Source organism: Pongo abelii, chromosome 11 (genome assembly GCF_028885655.2).
Source record: "Pongo abelii isolate AG06213 chromosome 11, NHGRI_mPonAbe1-v2.0_pri, whole genome shotgun sequence".
Classification (NCBI taxonomy): domain Eukaryota; kingdom Metazoa; phylum Chordata; class Mammalia; order Primates; family Hominidae; genus Pongo; species Pongo abelii.
Genome location: NC_071996.2, coordinates 19570759 through 19591077, shown reverse-complemented (window position 1 = coordinate 19591077; position 20319 = coordinate 19570759). Strand labels below are relative to the sequence as shown.

Sequence of the window (20319 nt, the reverse complement as noted above, 5' to 3'; positions counted from 1 at the left end):
CAGGCTACCCTTCCTGCGTCTGCAATGACAGCAGATCTTCTTTGGAAAAGCATCTCCTCTAATATCCTGGGACCATTCCGAAGACTTCTGAGGGCCCAGGATGGAAGAGCAGGCCACCTCAGAGTGGAAAATTGCTCAGTTCTTAAAGGGACCAGTGGGAAGGAATTTCAAATACGAAGAAACGTCCCCAAGTGCCAACCACTTGTAAGGAAAAAAGGAATTCTTGTTCCAGAATGTTTCTGAGTCACCACTGGCGCCAAAGCATGAGCTACTGCCGGGGATATGTGTATATGAGTGGGAGCGTGCGTGTGTGTGGGAGACCGTGGGTGCTTTGTCAGCCCCTGGTCAACCCTGGGAGTTCTCCAGCCTCTCACCCTCAGAGGGGTACATGTGTGCTGGTTTGAAGCCTGCAGCTGATCCTGCCCGCTGGACCCAGTCTCCACGGGGTCCCCGGCACTCATGGACATCGGGCAGCATGTGTCCCTGGGCCCCACTGGCTCATGCAGGCATCACGGCTGCCAGGCAGTCAGGGACACCATGCTGGCTGGTGTCTCCCGGGTGGCAACAGCTCAGAGGCTCCAGCTTGGCCTCAGGGGAGGGAAGGTAGACGACTGGGCTCTCCATGGTGCCACCAGCTCCTCTCCCTGGATAAAGTCATGCCCCAATCAGAAGACATTCCCGCCAGAGCCCTGAAGCCAGTCCCATCCCTCAGGACACCCTGAGGCAGTGGGTGTCACCGCTCAGTGTGACCAGAGTGGAGGCTGTGCATGGGGACTTCTGGCCAGGTGCTGTGCTCCGAGCTGGCGCTGCAGCCTCAGGGAGTCTGAGAGGCGTAACTAGGGGAGGACAACTGGTCTCAGGCCCCATGACTCACTGGCCACCTGCTAAACTGGGGACCCTGAGGTCAAAGAATGCCATGGGCAGCACACACGGGTCAGGCTGAGCTGGGGCTGTGCAGCCAAGGCTAGGGGTGTGTGTGTGTCTGCATGTTTACTGATGTGTACGTGGTGTGTTCACGTGTGGGAGTGCATGTGTGGGACTCTCTCACTAAGCATCCTGCTGAGGACACTCCCATCTGATCCACTCCCTCCCAGCCCCGGCCCTGTGATCATCTGCAGCTCCTCTAGGTGTAGGGCTAGCGGCTCCCCAAGGGTGGACCCAGTCCTCTCTTGGGGCCCAGGAATGGCTCTGCACGCAGGTGTTGGTGACTGAGTGGCTCCTGGACATGGTGGCTCCCTCCCAAACCCCCTGCTACTTCTGTGCCTGGTGGCTGGCTCCCCTCCCCTCACTCCCTCAAGCTGCACTTGGGATGCTCCCCACCAAGCCCCTGCCACCACTGGGCTTCAAGGCATTTCCTGATTCAGGCCCAGCCCTCGCGGCTAGGTCTCCCATCCCAACGGCTCTGTGGTGGGGCCTCTTCCACATCGGCCCCCATCTGAGTCCACCCTCCCAAGGCCTCTTTTGGGAAGAAAGCCGGCCAGGTCCCTGCTCTGTACAGGGCAAGGCCTGGCCTCTCACCAGCTCCAGCCTCTTCTCCCACGACCGCCTGCCCTTGAGGGCCTTGCTCAAGGCATCTTCTGCCTGCAACACCCTCCTGTCCTCACCCCTCCTTGTGTGTTCCTCCAAAGTGCTGACCACATGTTTCTCTGGTCCCCCACAGTCTAAACCTCGGGAGCCAGGCCCACACATCCGACCTGCTGCCCGTTCCCGGGAGGAAATGCCAGGCTTTTCCGGGGCCTGGGCCTGCCCCACCCCTGATGCCCAAGGGCGAGGCACACAGCCAGGACACCTCCACTCTCGATGTTCTCTGAAAGGATGCCCCAAGATGCAGACCAAACATGCAGCCAGGAGGTGCTTTGCAGCATCACAGAGGACAGTAAAGGCAGGGCCAGGAGGGCATGTGAAGTGCCCAGGGACACGGGGCCACGCAGAGATGCTGGGGAGCTGGGAGCAGGCTGACCCTGACCCTAACAGCACAACACCCACAGGGCCACCCTGAGGGCTGAGGACAGCTCTATGTAGCGCCTCTGTGCTTGAGAACAACTTCTAGAATCAGCATGCATTACTGTTACAGTAAGAACAAAACCGAAGAGAAGTACCTAAAACGTAGTTTCCAGATCTAACACCCAATCATGCAAAACCCTGAGCTTAAAGTCCCACCTGCACACGCACCTGTCTGGGCCCAGATGCTCCTCCATACATGGTGGGGGGACACTGGCTGGCCAACCCCGTCAAGTGGGCACTTGCCACCTGTTGGTCAACATCCTTCTTCTTCATGACATCCAGCCTGCCTGCTAAGGGGGACATCTGGGAGGTGCCTAGAAATAAACGGCTGAGGCTCCCTTGGGAGAACGCTACTGCAGCCCAGTGTGGGTGCCCAGGTCCTCACCCAAAGGTCACTGTGGTGGCTACTTTTAGGTGTCAACTTCACTGGGTTGAGAGACACCAAGATTGCTGGTAAAGCTTTGTTTCTGGGTATGTCTGTGATTGGCATTTGAATCGGTGGATTGAGAAAGGAAGACTGACTTCTCCAATGTGAGCAGAGATCTTCCAATCTACTGCACACCTGAACAGAACAGGAAGGTAGAGGAAGGGCGACTCTCCTCTCTCTTCTGGAGCTGGGACACTCATCTTCTTGCCCTTGGACATCAGAACTCCAGGTTCTTGGGCCTTTGGGCTCTGGGAGCTAACACCACAGCCCCCAGGTTCTCAGGCCTTTGGCCTTGGACTAAGCCTCCTCGCTGGCTTCCCTGGTTCTCCAGCTTGCAGATGGCAGATCTCAGGTCATCTTAGTCTCCCTAATTGCATAAGCCAATTCCCCTAATAAATCCTTCTCTCATCTGTCTCTATATATCCTATAAGTTCTGTCCCTCTGGAGAACCCTAATATAGCTCCCCCTCCCCAAACCACTATGCCGGGGGATGCTGCCAGCCGTGCTCATCCTCTTGAAGTGTGCCCGGGCCTTTAGAAACTGGGTCTCCCACTGTGTGGGTGCTCCCCAGGGACAGAGATGGTGCATGGTACGGGCCTGGTGAGAGGAGGGCCTCTAGCTCCTCAGGACCAGGACCACTGCCTGGGCACTAAGCTGTCTTTGGCTAAGGGGAAGGAGGACAAAACAAGTACCTGTCATAGACTGTAAGGCCCTGGCATCCCTTGGAGGCTGCTTTGCTAACGGACAGCTGCACAGGACTCCAGAAAGGTCCCTGGGCTGGCTGGTGCAAACCCTGCCCTGCCCGTCTGGCTGGTGACCTCTGCCCGTGGGTCCCCTCTCGGGAGAGCCCAGCACTGCAGCAATGCACACAGCTGCTATAGTCAGATGCTGGCCAAAACCCCTCTGCCACTGGGAAGATATGGAGGCACCCATGTACCAGAGGACAGTGACAGGGACACTGTGTCCCATCAGAGTGCTCACAGCAGTGCTCAATGGGTGAGAGGACCCACCCTGGAGCACTCGACATCTCATGACACTCAGGAGTGGCTACCTTCCTCTCCTGCAGCTGGGCTGGGCTGCACTGGGGAGGGCGGGTGACTGAGCACACACACTTGCAGGCCATCATCCCCTGGCTCTGTGGCAACCCATGGAACGTTGTCCCCAGGGCCTTCCTGGTGGCCCAGGGCAGTGCTTGTGATCTGTGTGGAATGCACAGGGTCAGTGTCATGCAGGAGGCAGCTCCCTGCTATGAGGGCCTCCTAAACTCTCCATTCTGGATTCTCCAGCCTTTGCTGGCCTGACCCATTGCCTGCCTGGGTCCCCATTTGACCCACTTGCTTAAGGATGGGGGTTTGCTCCTGTCCTGGAACAGCCACACCAATCCCACTACCTGCCTTTTACCCACTTGGCTGAAACCTGACACCCCTCTACTTTATAAGAATGATGTTCTCTGCTGGGAACGTTGCCAGCCCAGCTTCCAGGAAAACAGAGTAACAAACCCCTCCTTGCTGGGCCTGGCTTCCCGACGGGCCTGCTTGGACAGTTTTAAAGCATGACTTGGGAGGCCTGAACTTTTGCAGGGTTCAGGACGTGTGCCGACAAGCAGCCCTGCCTGGACTTGTGTGAGCTAAACCAACTGCTCAGACCTGCTCACCTTCCTGCCTGCCAGGACGGAACAGAGGCAGGAGAGGAGGGGCCAAGCCCCTCCAACTGGGAGCCCTGGGGTCTGCGGTGGGTGGGAAGGAAGGAGGCTGTGGCAAGGGTTGGAGCCTGGCTGGCTGAGGCCCTTGTTCTCCAGGCAGAGCTGGAACCCGCTCTCACTCTGGGGCCTACCTTCTCCCCAGCTTAGTGCCTGGGCAGGGCCTCTCCTTACCAGTGACATCACAACCCTCTCAACTCCCCCGGGAGACCATCTGCTCTGCCTGCCCTTGATCCTCTCAGGGGAGCTGAAGCATCACACCTGGTGACAGCTGCTTCCAGCAGGCGGCTACTCATTCAGCTGGACCTTGAGGAGGGTGGGCCAGCAGTCCCTCAGGACCTGCCGAGGGTCCCTGCACCATCCTGGACTCCCTGGCGAGCCCACCTGCTCGCAGAGCAGCTGCGTTACCCTCCCAGAGGCAGGCATTGTGGCAGACATGAGCCGCACGCCTGGCTGACGCCTGGCTCCCCACTCTGGGGAGTGACCTGCCTGCACCTTGTCACTTGGAGGAGTTTGGGGGAAATCCTGGAGGCACGGGCCTGTGTGTGAATCCCAGCTCTGCCACCGGTGACCTTAGGTGATCAGTTATTTAGGCTCTTTGAGTCTCAGTTCACTCATCTGCAAAACAGTGCCCCTGACAGTGAGGCCTGAGTGAGACTGTCACAGCCCCTCCCTGCTCCCAGACTGCACCCTCTGGGTAGCCCTCCTTTGTGCCTCCGCTCCTCAACAGGGCTACCACGCTGGTGTCACTCCACAGGAGAGTGCCTTCCCTGGCTTTCCCTCCATCAACTGTGGTCGGGCTGGAGGACATGGCTGCGCCGCTGCGAAGATTTCTCTGCCAGGGAATGTGGACCAGGATTCCGGGGAGAATGCAGCTGCACACTCCACAGCCCGGCTCCCTGTTCCAGGATGACACCCCCAACCCCACCCTGGCCACGATGACGCAAACAGAAAACCTCAGTGCTTACAGATCCCGATCTCCCAAGGTCACCAATGCTCCAGAGAGGTAAATATTTACACAGGAGCCTCTAAAGCTCATAACTCAGAGGGGAGATGCTCCCCCTGCCGCCTAGGGGCTGCAAACATTTGTTCCTGCAAGCCCTGCAGCAGAAGGCGCTTTCTAATTCTCAGGTGGATGATCATGTGTAGGCCCTTCTGTCCTAAGCCAGTGGGGGCACGGCAGCAGGGGTACTGCAAATATGGGGCTGGGGCCACGTGGGACGGGGGCACATTCCAAGGCTGGGATGATGAGGGGGCTACCACCCCCACGCTCCTTTCCGAGGGGGTGCGAGAAGCTTTATCCATAGAGCAGTGCCCCACAGGGACAGCCCTGGGTGCGCCCGCAGCAGACGGTGCCCAAGGGGCCTGGGGAGTGAGGGCAGGGCCAGGCACCAGGCTGGAGGCACAGACAGCAGTGTGGTCACTGTCATGGGGGGAGGCTGAGGCACAGGGCGTGGACATCCAGCTCCTTGGCCGGGCTTGGGGGGTGACACAAGCAGGCTTCACTCTGGGAAACGCCCACCCAGATTTTCACTGGGAGTTGGGGTGGGGGGGGCCCTGTGACTTCAGAGCCGTGGGTTCCAGGCTCTGGTTTTAGCTGGTTTTAGTTGGGTTTCCTTCCAACTCAATCTCAAAGGGACTCCAATACATGCAGCAAAATCGCTGTGGGGGGCCCTGGCACATGAGGAACTGTCTGCTTGTCTGGCCTTCCTGGGCTCAGGGCTGTGCAGGCGCCACCGTGGGCACTGCTGAGGATCTCCAGGGAAGGCCCTGGGGGGTGCATGCTGCAGGGAGGATGCTGGTCAGCTGCCATCTGTCCACCCGCTCACACTAACAAGCCCCCGGCTGAGCTCTCATCACCAGCAGGGTCCCATGGGGTTCAGGGGTCAGCAGGCATACCTCTTCTTGGCATGTGACTCAGCTGGAGGATGGGATGTACCCAGGCCAGCCTGGCCCTACCTGGTGCAGGCACCGGGATGCCACAGGCCCAAGCTCACACATGGAGAAATGATGAACAGGAGGAGAAAAGCGGGGAGCATGCTACCCGTAGAACCTGGCACCAGGACACATAAAGAACGCTTACAAACCAATACACAAAGCACAAACAACCCTGTAGGGGAAAATAGGCCAAAGACATGAACAGGTCGGTGGAGACCTCACTGGCTGATAAACACATGGTAAGATGCCATCTCTCTGCCATGGGGAAACACGCACTTAGAGTACAGAGGTCCCATTTCCTGGCTCCCGGCCTGGCAGAAATGAGCCAAGAGTGCCTGCCCAAACAATCGGGAACCACGGGCACAGCATGGTGGTGAGGAGAACCTCCCTCTGACACACTCCTAGGGACACATAGGGACTGTGAGCGAGCACCGTGGCCGCACCTGGACTGTGACGGCCAAAGTGAAATGCTCCCCGCAGCTGCATTAGAACCGAGCAGAGATCCGTCTGGACTACCTTGATGTTAAGTCCAGCAGTCAATGAATTAAACATGCATGTCAGGGACCAACAGGGATAAATCTCAAAACAAGGCTGAGTGAAGACAGCAAGTTGCAGAAGGTCAAGCAGAGTTTGATAAGGGTTCTGGAAAGTTAGTAACATCAAACAGCACTGTGTATCATTTAAGGAATACACACATCTACAGCGAAAGCATAAACACAAGGGCAGGAAACACGTGAAACACAGGACAGTGGTGCTGAGCGAGGCTGCAGGGAGGCAAGGGTGGGGTGGAGCACAGTGCATGAGGTCTTCACCTGCGAGCTGCACCCAGCTGAGCCTGCAGTGGGAACAGAGGTGAAACTCCACAAGGCTCCCCAGTTACACCCCTGGAGATACCATGTAGGGGGTGATAGCAGCTGGTGGGGTCCAGGGAAGGGAGGAACCACTGCATCCGAGGAACAAGGCCTGGGCCCTCAGCCAGGCGGGCCTCTGTGCAGGGCCAGCATCACGTGGCATCCACCCTTTCCTCCTCTTGACACTGAGTTCCTCTTGGTTGGGTCTCGAGGTTCTCAGGTGGCTGGGGGTGGGGTCAGGCTGCCACCCACAGGGTCTCACGACCTGGGCACCAGGACAGATGTGCACAGTCTCTACATCCTGGCTGCTGGCCAGGGAGGGCCAGAGCTTTCTGGAGATCCTGGTAGAGACAGCCTTTTGTCAAATGGGCACAGTCAGGAAGGCACTGGGTGGTCCCAAGGCCATAGCCCAAGGTGAACAGGAGACCCCCACAGCCAAAACACAGCACGCTCCAGGTCATCACCTTGGAAGGCCAGTGATGACACTTGGTGATGTCCCAGATAACAGGACCCAACCTGCACAGACTTCAGCTGCTTTGAGGGAATCTCCCTTCAAACCAACCAATTCATGGAGTGAGAACAAGAGCTGACTTCCTAGCTGGCTCTGGAGGTCTCTTCCCCGTCTCCAGGACAGATGGGTCAGATTCTAGCCTCTTACAGTACAGAGGCCACAGTGGAACTGTGGGTATAATTCCAACTGTCTACCTACTGCACAGGCACTATGAGTATGCCCATTTTACAGATGGGGAACCTGAGCTGCAGAACCCTGTGAGATGCAAAGCCAGGATTTGGCCCAGCTGGTCTGACTGCAAGCCTGGGGCCTCTCTTTTGCTCTGCTGACACCCCTGGTATGGTCCCAGGGTTCCCCAGACCCGAGGTGGGTCTTGGCCAGCCTCACCTGCCCTCCTTTTTGCTGGGTTACCCATAGAACCTTCTGTCCCTATTTGCTGTGGAGGGTGAAGGATGATGTGGAGCTTACAGAGTGGACTCTCATCTCCTACCATTCCATGGGGTGGGAAAAGAAAATGAGGTTGACTGTTCTCAACTTCTCCAGGCGGGAATGGGGACAGAGCTGGACAGAGCTAGAATACAAACTGAGCTGGCCCCAGAGATGTCCACCTGATACAGCTTCTGAGCAGCGGCCCGGGCTGACCAGTGGAGAGCCCCTCCTAGGGAACAGCTGGGATCCTGGACTAGGACCAGGCCTGCCCCAGCAGGAGGCCCTGTCACAGGGAGATAACAGGCCCCTGCCCCTGCCCATGACCAGCGGGGGCGGTCACCCACGGCCACTGACCTCTGTGGCCTTCAAGGCTTCGTAAACAATTAACTCCAGGGTTTCAATCTCTCCAGTTTGTATCTTTCCAGACAATTAGTGATTTGCTCTGATGGCCCTCCTGTTGGGCCTTTTAACGTTCTCTGTGTAAACAATCCTAGGCAGCTGCGCTGGTCACGTGTGGCCTTCAAAGGCAGGCCAGGTGCAGGCTGTCGGGAGCTGCCTCTCACTGAAGCCCTGGCCCCGCGGTCAGTCTCCCCGCAGCACGCGGACAGCTGCTGACGGCTCGCTCTCCAGATGAGGAACTGGGCCTGCACTAGACTGCAGGATGCTAAGGGGTTACGAGTGGCCATGGCTACCATAAGACATGGACACAGTCCGGGGCTGAGGGATCATGCGGTCACCGGGGTCACAGTTAATAAGTCACTGGTTCCTCTACAGAACCAAATGGCAGACTGCCACCCTTCTTTTAGAGATGGGAAGACTGAGGCTCAGACAGATATCTACCTGGGCCCATGAGACCCACCGGCTCCAGCCACAAGGTAGGAGGGGCTGCCCAGGGCACTCCTCTCTTCCTTGGACTCTCAGCAGAGCTTTCCAGAAGCCCACCCAACACATAGCCCAGGGCCTGAGCAGGCAGCTAAGTCCCTACGGATTCCCTGCCCTCCACCGCAGCCTCAGCGCCTGGTCTGCACAGAGAGGACCCAAGAGCTCCCGAGGTGGCCCTGTGGAACTTGGGGCATGTCACCCCCACAGGCATCCCCCCGCAGTGAGCTGGGCCCCAGCCCCAAAGGTCCTGCACCCTGGAGGAGTTCAGGGCAGGGGCACTGCGGCAGCAGAAGGCCACAGGCTGGCGGGGACAGGTGCAAATCCTTAGCGCAGCTCCCAGCACCCACAGAGCTGGCTCAGGAGCAACTGGTGGCATGGAAGGGGAGAGCTGTCCTGGATGGTTTTTGCTCCATGGTCAAGGAAAACAGCCCCATCTTCACACCACGGCTGGGGTAGGATGTGTGTGGTCTCTGGTGGCTGAACATCCTCCCTCCGCCCATCTGTGGATCCTAAATGTCCTCTAACAGCCTCCATCCTGGGTTGGGTGGTCTGGGATCAGCACTTGAACGCTCCTGTGTGGGCATGTACCTGCCATGTTTTTCCAAAACGACATCCCTTGCAAGCTGGGGACTTGGGACAATGCCCTATCAGTAAAGGGGCACTTTCAGGAAAGGAACAAAGAGATTAGGCCACAAGTCCCACAGTCAGAAAGCAACTGGCCTGCATGCAGGGGCCCCTCTCCACTCAAGCCATCCCATTTCCACTGCCCCCTCTTGCTGTGAGTGGCCGGGTCTCGGATGATGTGTCTAAAACCCAACTGTGCTTTCCAAGCGCTGCTTCCATTCCACACCCCTGCTCATCCTGCAAAACCCTGTGTGGGGGAGGCTTCTCCACCCCCTCAGGGCACTGCAGCCCACACCTCTTGCTACCACCAGCTCATTGTCATTTGGCTGGAGCAACCTCATCCCCTAGGTCTAGGACTATTTTTTTCAGCATAACATAACCCACCCAAACCCAAAACAGACAGCAAATCTTCATAGAAAGAGCCAACTGAGTTTCTGAAAAGGCAAGAACAACAGTCTTAAGAGATGAAAACCTTTTTGCAAACAAAATGTCACCTCACCTATAAGTGCTGCTGTGGAGTGGGCCTCAAGGAGAGGACAGCAGGTGCCAGTGAGTGTCCAGGTGGCTGCAGAGAAGTGCCCGAAAAGCGCTGGCAGGGGATGGCCCGAGTCTGCCTCCTGCCTGAATCACGCAGCCCTTCCAGTGGGGCTCCCCTCTGACTGGGCCCCACATGCTACCTACTCAGTAACTGCTCCCCAGAGCTCGGCTTCTCATGCTCTTCTCGCCTCAAACCCAAAAGACGCACCACATGCTACCACCAAGCGGGGGCTGAGCCCAGTCCTACTGCCTCCGTGATGCTTGAGGTCTGACCCAGAAACACCTCACAGTCTTTTACAGAGGGGGAACGCAGCCCCACAAAATGCCATGTGGGATAGTGATGGCACCCAGAGAGGGAAGCTGAGGGGTTGGGGAGACTCCTGGGCTTCCCACCTCCTCACCCTCCAGCATTCACTGGGGCAGAGCAAGGACACTGGAGCAGAGGGATGGCCTAGACCCACCTGCACCCACACATGCTCACAGCACTGCCTCCTGCACGGCTGATCCTCCCTGGGCCGGTGGTGGCATCGGTGGTGCAGGACCAGAGGAGTACCTGAAAACAGCCCAATCTCATGGGGGAGGTGGCAGAAGGGGTGGCCACACTGCGCCAGGAGCCAAGCACCGCCATAGGCAGTCTCTGCTGCCAGGGGCCGACTCTCAGGCAGCCTTGCCAGCACTACCTTTGCAGAGCCCAGAGGCCAGGCATGATGCCTGTCCTTCTGCTCTGAGTGAAGGCTGCCAGATGTCTTCCAGTAAACGCAACGACACAGGCCTACATGTGAAACTGTCCATGTCTGCCCAGGTCTCAGAAGCCCTAGTGTTCTACATCTGGTTGGTCTGGGCCAGCAGCAATAGTCCCCACCAGTGGACAGCCTTCCATGTGCATGCGGGGATTGCTGGGCGCAGAGGGCTGGGTGCGGCATACAGCCTTCAGGACAGACAGACAGATGTCCATATGCTAGCTCCTGGCCTTCCAGGCTGAGGGACTGACACATTCTCCACCTTCTCTGGGGCCTGACTTCCTTGTGTGGAAAATGGGGCCGATCTTCATATACTTGTCTTGGGGGAGTGTTGGGTCCAAACAAGATGACCCATTCCAAGTGCCTGCTAAGCACGCAGGGGACAAGAGTCACCCTGCCAGTCTCTCTACATGCCCCCATGGCTTGTCACAACTGTTCCTCATAGAGGCGGAATTCTGTCCCGCAAAACGCCACATGGGATGGTGATGGGCACCCAGAGAGGGTGCACCCCAGACCCCTGGGAGCTGCACCCCTCTCTCAGCAGAGGTGAAACTCAGCCACCTGTGAGCAGATGGGGACATGCGGGTGACTGGGCACGGCTGCTCCCAAGTGCCCTACATAGATGGGCCACCCCAAAGGCGTACTCATTGGGCAAGGCTTTGCAATAAAAACCATAAGATTGGCACTTTTTGGTGATTTAAGAAAATAAAATTAAAAAACATTCACAATAGGCCAGCGTGGTGGCTCACACCTGTCAGCCCAGCACTTTGGCAGGCGAAGGTGGGCAGATCACCTGAGGTCCCGAGTTCGAGACTAGCCTGGCCAACATGGTGAAACCCCGTCTCTACTAAAAATACAAAAAAAATTAGCCAGGTGTGGTGACAGGCACCTGTAATCCCAGCTACTTGGGAGGCTGAGGCAGGACAATCGCTTGAAACCAGTATGCAGAGGTTGCAGTGAGCTGAGATTGTGCCATCGTTGTCCTGACTGCACTGGACAGAGTGAGACTCCATCTCAAAAAAACATTCATATGCTATTCAGTACCAATGAGCGTGCCACTGACATGGGTGCTCACAGACCACAGGTGGGAGCACACCAGGAGTGGGTGTTCTGAAAAGGAAGGTAACATTTGTACCGAGAGCAGTAAAACATTCAGCCTATTCAACTCAGAAATTCCACTCCTAGGTATCTCCAGAGGAAATCAGAGCTATGTGGAACATTTACACACAAGAAGCATTCCTGCAGCAGTCCCCACAGAGCACAGAATGGGCAACCTGCACGCTCACCCACTGCCAGCCAGAGGTGGCACACTCAGAGCGGAGCAGCTGCAGCCACTCAAATATTAAGTTTTTAATGACAACAGACAACATTTATGGTGTAATTTATATGATGGCTTCAATTACAGTGGAAAAACCATGCATGGGGAATGGATGATTTTCCTTTTCTCCCTCTGCCTCATACTTTCCTCCCACTCATCTACCAAACAATCATTATAACCACAACAAAGCACGGTGTGAGAGCAAAAGTCTCCAAGTCCCTGAAGGACGACAAGAGCAGGCCCCTTCTCCTCCTCCCACCTGTGCCCTGGAGGACGCCAGACCCAACGTGGCCACTCCCCCGCGTGGCAGCCAGAACTCCCGCTGAGAAAGAAACCTGGATTCCCCGGCCCTAGGGACCAAGGTGGGCACTGCACTCTCTGATCCAGGAGCAGGAGCCCCCAGGGCCCAGGTTTTATGCGTGAAGTGCCTAGGACAGGAAGCTGTGGCTTGAAGACCACCAGAGCAGCATAGCAGAAATGATCCCCCAAGCCAGAGGACCATCTAAAATGATCCTGTCACCCAACCATTCGTAAGTTTGCCTTATCATGTGTTTGCTTAAAAAAAAAAAAAAGGATTTTTTACGTTTTTAGTGAAAATCTAGGAGCATCTTGACCACAGATTCCCTTCTCATCTTAACCAAAGGCCTCTCTAGGCAATGCAGGCACAGTGACACCCCCAGCCTGGTCCCCGGGTCCTTTTCATTGGCCCCAGTCACATGCTCTGGGTAACATCTGTCCCCATCACAGCAAATGTGGGTTTGTCCCTTGATCTCAAAGAAAAAAGCGATTATGAAGGTAAGGTGGAAACTGTCGTGTGCCACAGAAACAAAGGCTCTCATCCAAGCCCACCCCCACCTGGTCTGCCCCACCAAGGAGCCCCCAGGTTCTCAGGGAACACCATGACACTCAAGGCCGACTCCGTGAACCTGAGTCACAGGAAAAGAGCAGGGACAGAGCCCAGATTCTGCAGAGCCCAGGGAAAAAAAAATTCTCACGGTGCCAGCATGAGAGCAGTGCCAATGCACTGTGCAGGTGCCAGGGTGGCAGATGGGAGAGCAGTCAAGGCGCCTAAGGCCACAGGGGAGCCTAATAACAGAAAGCCAGGGAAGACTTCCTGGAGGAAGGGGCATCTGAGCAGACTGAAGGGAGGTGAGGAGCAGGCAGAACAGTGGGAGAGGAGAGCAGGCACACCAGGTGGACGGCACACAGGTCTAGCACCAGGCGGATTTCTGGAGTATGAGAAGGCTTCAGGATCACGGAGGGCAGGTCAAAGGTGAGGCTGCGGGCTCCTGTGCCATCCCTCCTGCAAGGAAGCACTGTCTTTGCAGGGCAACTTCACAGAGGCTGCGAGCCCACTAAAGGCTCCAGAGAGGCCCTGGTGCAGAGAGGATGTGAGCTGGGCCCGGGTCCCCGGCCAAGGTGGCCCAGATGCCACATTTGGGCTCCAGATGCTCTCCGTGGCCCCAAATGAAGCCTACATGATTTCAGGGACCTTTCCAGGGTGGCCCAGGCAAGACCTTGACCATACCTGCTCTTGCGTTGCCTTCAGGCAGAGGGGAAGAGGAAGGAGGGAGGTTCTGGCTCTGGAGCACCATCTGGACCCTCTGAGTGACAGCAGAGTGTGGGGTGCTGAGACATTCTAACCGAGTGGTCCCTGGAATGGCTGGCCATTTGGCTGCTGCCTGGGGATGGCCACACCTCAAGGCCAGCCAGCAAACATCCTTCCAGTGCAGTCTTACAAGCACCCTGGCTGATGTTGGCCGATGAGGCAGCCCCCATTGTGAATACAGGACCAAAGAGGGACCCGCCAATGCTCTGCTCACACTTGTTCCTCTCTACCAAGGCAGCCAAGCACTAACAGCCACTAGAAGTTCCAAACCATATTCCAGGAAGACGTCAAAAACCTGTCCATCTCCATGGATGCCCAGCTCAGAGCAGCCCAGGCTGATGCTGTGCAATGGGGAGGCTGGCAGCCGGGAAGAGCCCCACCTCTCTTACATGCACCACAGGCCCACTGAGGCCCTCCCAAACCACAGCAGGGAATGGGAGGGGCTTGGTAGAGAGGTTCCAGGAGCCAGCCTTGGGCAGGGAGGCAGGCAGAGATATAAGGAAAAGAGGGTCTCAGTCCCCAGAGAACACGGAGATGGCAGTGCAGAGCCAGAGTGAAGACATCGCAGGAGGGCCAGGGTGACACCTGAGTCTCCTGACACCAAGCCCACTTAACACCAGGCACCCCAGCAGGGATGGGCACTGCCCCGATAGAGAGTTGCTGGGTCCCTGGGCAGATGGGGGAAGCGCATCCCAACCGCCACAGCACAGCAGCTTAGCCCAGCCCCAGCCTGGGCCAGAGGACTCAGGTGGCGGGGCAGCGCTCAGCAGGTGGACCTCAGTGCAGCTCGGCCCTGCGAGCACAAAGCCAAGATTACCCCGGCCTCCTGAGGAAGCTCATAAAAAAAGCAATCTACCTAGTGCCTGCAACAGAACTGAAGGGAGTGGAGGCGAAGAAGAGAGACTCAGAGGGCGGGGTGCTGTCACCTGCCTGGTAGCACAACCCACTTCCAGAGTGGGCGGCAGAGGGGGCCTCCTGACAGCCCTGGAAGCCCCTCCCAACCCTGCCGCATGCTGCTGAGCTAGCAATTTCCAGGGTGGCAGCCCACCTCCGCCAGAGGCATCTGCATTTTCCATTCTTGCTCCACACATGCTCCCTGGGCAGGGGGAGCTGGGTCTTCCTGATGTAGCACCTGGGGCCCCATCGGCCCCACCTGGTCCTCCCACGCTCATGGACAAACTCCAGAGAAAGGAGGCCAAGGCTCTTCACCCTGGGGACCCACAGGCATGCGGGGCTGCAGGAAGAGCGTCCTGGTTGCAATCTAGGGCTGAGGTGGCCTCTGCTGAGCAGGCTTGTTTCAAAAGCTCCGGCTTCTTGGCGGCCTGAAGCTTCCACGCACTCCTCTTAGGCTGCCGAGCTAAGTCCCTCTGGCAAAGGGGGTGACCCCCATCCTTGCACCCCCCACAGGTAGGGAGGCGTCTTTTGGTATTGGTCAGTGACCAACTCTGGGAGCCTACTGCTCTGGCTGGCGGAAGGGTGGGTGGATGCATGGCTGTGGTCCCAGGCACAGCTGAGCCTAGCACAGAGCGGCTGGACCAGGGTTAGGGGGCCCTGCAGCAGGAACGTGCATCTGTGCAGAGCAGACTAAGTGCTGCGCCGGAAGCAATCCTTCAGGGGCCCTAGACAGGCAGCTCTGTGACCGCCAAGTGTAGAGGCTGTAAGGGGCTCAGAACATCACATCCCAGGCTGGGAGTTGCAGTGTGTGTGTGTGTGTGTGTGTGTGTGTATACAGTGGGGGGCGGGGGGAGAAAGGAAAGTGGGAAGATGCCCCTCCAACTCTAGGACCCTAATTTCCTGACAGTCTGAGAGAGACCACAGAGCAAGGACTGAGGTCTGTGCAGGGAAGCAGTGTCTCGGACTCTGCTCAGCTCCAGGCTGGCTGGAGCTTCCAGGCTCCCCAGGCACACCTGAGAGCCTACAGCCTCTGGACCCAAGAGTGCCAGCCAACACGCCTACAACCGCCCAGCCTCCTACCACCAGCCTGTCTGCAAACTCAGTCCTAAGGCCAATTTGGAAGAGAAACAAAAGGCAGACAAGAAGCCCTGCTCCTGGCCCTTCCCAGCCCAGACTTTGGGGAGGAAGGCCCCGCAGGGCATCCCTGCAGGACGAATGGGCACCAACAGGAACAGGAGGAAAATAATCCCAACTTTAACTGCTGGAAACCCAGCAGCAACCCAGGTTCCCCTACAAACGGCTTCCCAGAAGAGCTGCCCCGGCACCCCTCCCATGCTCTGTGTCCTTTCGCAGCTCAGCTCTGCGCTCCCCAACTCCCGCAGACATGGGGCTGGGGGACCCCAGAGAAGGGGTGTGGCAGCACAGGTTCCCTGGACCAGCTCAACTACCCCCAACCTGGCTGGTGGCTTCCCGGGGAAGGTGGTCCCCCATCGGCTGGCTTTTGTTCCTCTCTCCAGGCAAGCCTGTGCCTGGAAGAATTCGGCTGGCAGGCCCCTCTGGGAGGACAGGCGCCACTGCCTCCTCCCCGCCCCCAGCCCCAGGTCAACAGGGCCTTTGTTCTACCTGCACACACCGGCAGGCAGGCGGGCAGAGCCAGCCCCCTTCCCTGGCAGCTCCTCCACCCTCTGAAGACAGGCACTCCAGGCACAGGGGCGGCACCTCACTACTCTCACTTCCACTTTTGGGGCCACAGCACCGAAGCGGCACGGGGAAGCCAACACTAGGTAGGCCACGCACACACCCAGAAGCCCGCGTCCCCAAGTCCGGCGGGCCAGACCTCACGGCGCACAGCAGGTAAGGTGGCCCGAGGGCAGCGGGCGGGGACCCTGGAGAAAACCCGGGCGCTGCGCAGCCAAGCCGGCAGTGGGGCAGCACAAGGCAAGGAAAAGGGTGAGAGCGAGGTCAGAAAGCGCGGTGACAGCCGGCCCAACCAGAGGAGCTGGGAGCCTCGGGCGCTCGGCAGGTCGGGAGGGGTGGCGGTGAGTGGGGGCCCCCAAGAGGGCAGAAAGGGGTGGGGAAGGCAAGGCCGACCCAGTACAGCACGGCGGGCATACGGCCCGGCCTCGGGGGCGCAGCTGCGCGAGGATCCCGCCGCCCGGGCGCTCACCTGGGCGTGCGCAGCGCGGCGGAGTCGCGGCGGTCCAGCACGCCGGGCACGCAGTTGGTGAGCTCGGTCCAGTCGGCGTGCAGCCCGCAGCTCCAGCCGGTGGAGAAGCGGGAGAAGAGCCAAGTCTCGCGGCGGTTGGGCCGGTAGCAGGTGCACTTCTTCTGGCCGGGCCGGCAGTCGCACGGCACCTCGAGGCGTACGTTCTGCACGAGGTGGCGGCCGAAGGTGGTGCCACCCGTCTTCTGGATGTGCAGGAAGACGATCACGTCGTCGCCCTTCATGTCGAAGCGCAGCGAGCGCTCCAGCTCGCGGACCGGGAAGTAGTACTTCTTTTCGTAATGGGGGTCGGGCGTGGGGAACAGGTCCAGGTCGTCGGGCGGCGCGCGGCCGCCAGGCGCGCCCAGGCTCAGTCCCGGGCCCGCGTACTGGTACAAGATGAGCATGAAGCACACCGAGCCCGCCACCACCAGCACGAACTTGCTGGCGCGCTCAACCATGGTCCTGCCGCCGGCGCGCCGCCGCCGCATGTGTCACCATCGCCGGGGCCCGGGCGCGGGGCGCGGGGCCTGGGAGGGCAGGAGGCGCGGGCGCAGCTGCCTCCGCCGCCGCCCGCGCTCCGGCCCGGCCCGGCTACTCGGCGCCCAGGCCGCCCGCAGCGGCGCGGGCCCCGACCCTTCGCGACGCCATGGTTGCTCCCCGCCCGGTCCCGGCTTCCCGGGCCCGACGCCCGACTCCGCTCCCGCTCGGCCCCGCTCCCGGCCCCGGCCAGCACAGCGCGCCCCGCGACCCCAGCACCAGTCCGCTCCGCTGCGCGCCGAGAACGCTCTGCGCCGCCCCGCGCGCCGCCGCGTCTCCGCAGTCCGCCGCCGCCCCGCCCCGGCCCGCCCCTGGCCCGCCCCCGTGGCGTCTCTTGCCGTCGCCGCCCGCGCCGATCCTCGGCCCCGCCTCCGGAGTGCCGGGGTTCGCCGCGGGTGCTGGGCGCGGGACCTGAGTCTGCTGCGGTGGCGAGGCCGCTAGTAGGCGGGCAGCCAGCGACTGGGAAGTGATTCCGCCCGCAGGGGAGTGGGGGACCAACCCGCAGTGCGGAGCCCAGGCGTGGGAGGCACTCCTGGCGGGGGCCGCGGCGAGGGGGCGCGGCGGCTGGCGCCTCTGGAGCCTGGGTCCGTACCCCCTCCTCCCCAAGTCCCGGCCGCCCGCGTCTCCGCAGCCCGCACGGGAGGAAAGGCCTTGACCTTGCACGCTGGGGCGCTGAAGTTAGACGCTAGCCGACTGGGCTGCACTTCCAGGGACTAGGGCGGCGGGGGCCGCCCACCACCGGGGCCGAGAGGGAAAGCGAGGCTTTCCTTTCCTGCTCGATCCCCTCACCCCCTGCGGCTGGCTTTGGGACAGTGCCCTGCAGCCCCGCATGGAAGAGATGTTGGGCTGTCTGCAGAGGCCTGCGGACCGGCTTTATGGCTCCCTCCTTGTTTGAAAGGAATTTCAGACAAGGTGCATTTCCCCCCCTCCATGTTTATTATACCCCAATGAAAGTTATAAAACGTTGAGCCAATTCTTAAGAATCGTGAGTGCCCACCAAAGATTCTGTCTTTCGTGGGCCGGTTGGAGAGTCCAGCGGCCCGGGCCCATCCTGGCTGCGGAGGGCTCGCTCCCCGTTGGCTCACGTGTGGGCCGGGTGGTGCGGGCTCCTCACTCGCCGCCGCCCAGCCTGGCAAGCACGCGGCATTCGTGGGGCGGAGGGTCCCGCCAGGGTCCCGAGTACTGCTTGGGCTCCGGCAGTACTCGGAGGCTGCGGCCCGTCGGAACCGCAGGAGCGGGGCTGGGAACTGCCAGGATTTCACAGCTGCAGGGCTGGCCGCGGTGGGCCCTAGTGTGTTGGTTCAGGCCAGCGCGGGCTCTGGGAGCGAGTCTGGCTGCCAGGCGTGGGCTCCCAGTGTCCACATCAAGCCCTGCCGGGGGCGGGGGGGCGAGGGGGGAAGGGGAGTGGTGCCCTGCCTTTCGTTCTGTTAGGGACCGGAAGCGATCATCGGGTGTCAATTATGCCTCAGTAAAGCTGTTAAACGTAGACAACATCACACCAGAAAGCCCTCCTGGAAGCAAACCCAGAGAGCTGGAAAAACCAACACCACAAACCCAGCTGAGCGGGCGGCATGCATTTTCCAAAGGGACCGCAGGAATATCCGCTGTGGACAGGCGGGTGCAGCACCCTCAACACAGCCCAGCGCACCCTGGAGTCCATGCTGTGGGGTCCTCAGTGGGACCTAGGGCCCCGAAGCCCCTGCTCATCTCGTAGGCTGCTTTAAAACTGTCCCTGGCCCGAGGGTGCTAGGGGCAGCTTGGTCAAGCTTTTCCAGAAGTGACTCATTCCTATAGGAGTGGGGGTGCAGTCCCCTTGGGACACAGGTGGGGCCGCCCTGCAGTGTGCTTGGACCTGCCTGCTTCTGCCTGCAGCCCCTTGACGCAGTCTGTGCCTGAGCCTTGGGAAGCCTTCCTGTATGGCCTAGGAGAGCAGAGCTGCCCCGGGTCCACCCCCCAGATGTCCTTACCCAGATAAGGATCCTCGTGCTACATCATAATTAAGGCTGCTCTTTTGGAGACCTGCTGGGTGCCAGGCATTGTAGAGGTGTCATTTCCAATTCTATCAGCAAATCTGTGTGGGTAGGCTGTGATATCCATTTACAGAAGAGAAAACTGAGGTTCAAAGGGGTTAAGACCCTGGTTCCAAGGTCAACTACTCTCACCCCATGAGAGTCAGCAGAGCTGGGATCCTGATTCCTGCTGTGAGCCCCAGAACCCTGCCCTTTCCCACCTCTGCACTTGCCCCAGCTCCCCAGGCCAGGGATGAGGGCAGTGAGAGCATCTACAGGGGCCACCCCTCAGAGCCTGGTGACCGTCACTGCCACCGAGGGGGAACGTGGGCCCAGAGTGTTCAAGGGAAAGCTGGAGCAGCTCCGAAGGCCAACGAAGCCATCGGTACTTGGGCCATGGCTCCATCCTGTGATGATCTCACTGTCCCAAGGGGGAAACTGAGGCCCAGGCAGGGACCAAGTGCCCGTGATAAGGTCCCACCCTTGAATGGGAGCCAGAGCAGCCTGACCCATGGAGCAACATCTCCCAGAACAAGCTATTTAATCAAACTTCATACCTGCCACACTGGCTGATAGGGAGCACTCACATTAGCCAGGAAGCCCTTTCTTTCTAGAATTCTCTTAAGAGGAGGGAAATCTGCCTGGCTGGCTACAGGACTTTGCTCAGTCTTCCACTGTGATTGAAGCCCTGCACATGCACCTGAGACCCCAAGGCTGTAGGTGAGTTTCTGGGCTCTGAGTTAAGTCAGACGAGCCACCCATCAATGGACACTTGAGCCGAGTGGAAGGCAGATCGAGCCCTCGTTGGCGGGGCAGCTTGCATCACGCTACTCCCCACCACCTCCCGCTACTCCTCGCGATGAGTCCTCAGTGTCATGTCTTGGAAAATGGACAGAAACGCACAGTCCGGGGCTGGCGTGGGGTTCCAGGAGGTCAGCGGACACAGCCAGGGTCTCAGGAGGCGCGCTCTGCGCGCTGTTTCCTTTCTTCCCTGGGTGATCTCCTCCGCGGCCAAGGTTTGCCCCAGCCCCGAGAGTGCATATGAACTAAGCGTTTGCTATGCGCAGCTTCTAGCCCTGACTGCTTGTGGGGTCCAGGAAAAAG

General features: G+C 59.3%; 1 protein-coding gene across 1 annotated transcript in view; it reads right to left on the bottom strand.

The window, feature by feature from the left end:
• HS6ST1 (heparan sulfate 6-O-sulfotransferase 1) overlaps positions 1–17457 on the bottom strand; it is a 53338-nt gene extending 35881 nt beyond the window's left edge. Inside the window, exon 1 of the mRNA XM_002812362.5 lies at positions 16631–17457. Within this exon, the coding sequence (XP_002812408.4) occupies positions 16631–17157 (527 nt within the window). The 5' untranslated portion in view covers positions 17158–17457. The remainder of the gene's footprint in view (positions 1–16630) is intronic.
• Between the last annotated feature and the right edge of the window lie 2862 nt (positions 17458–20319).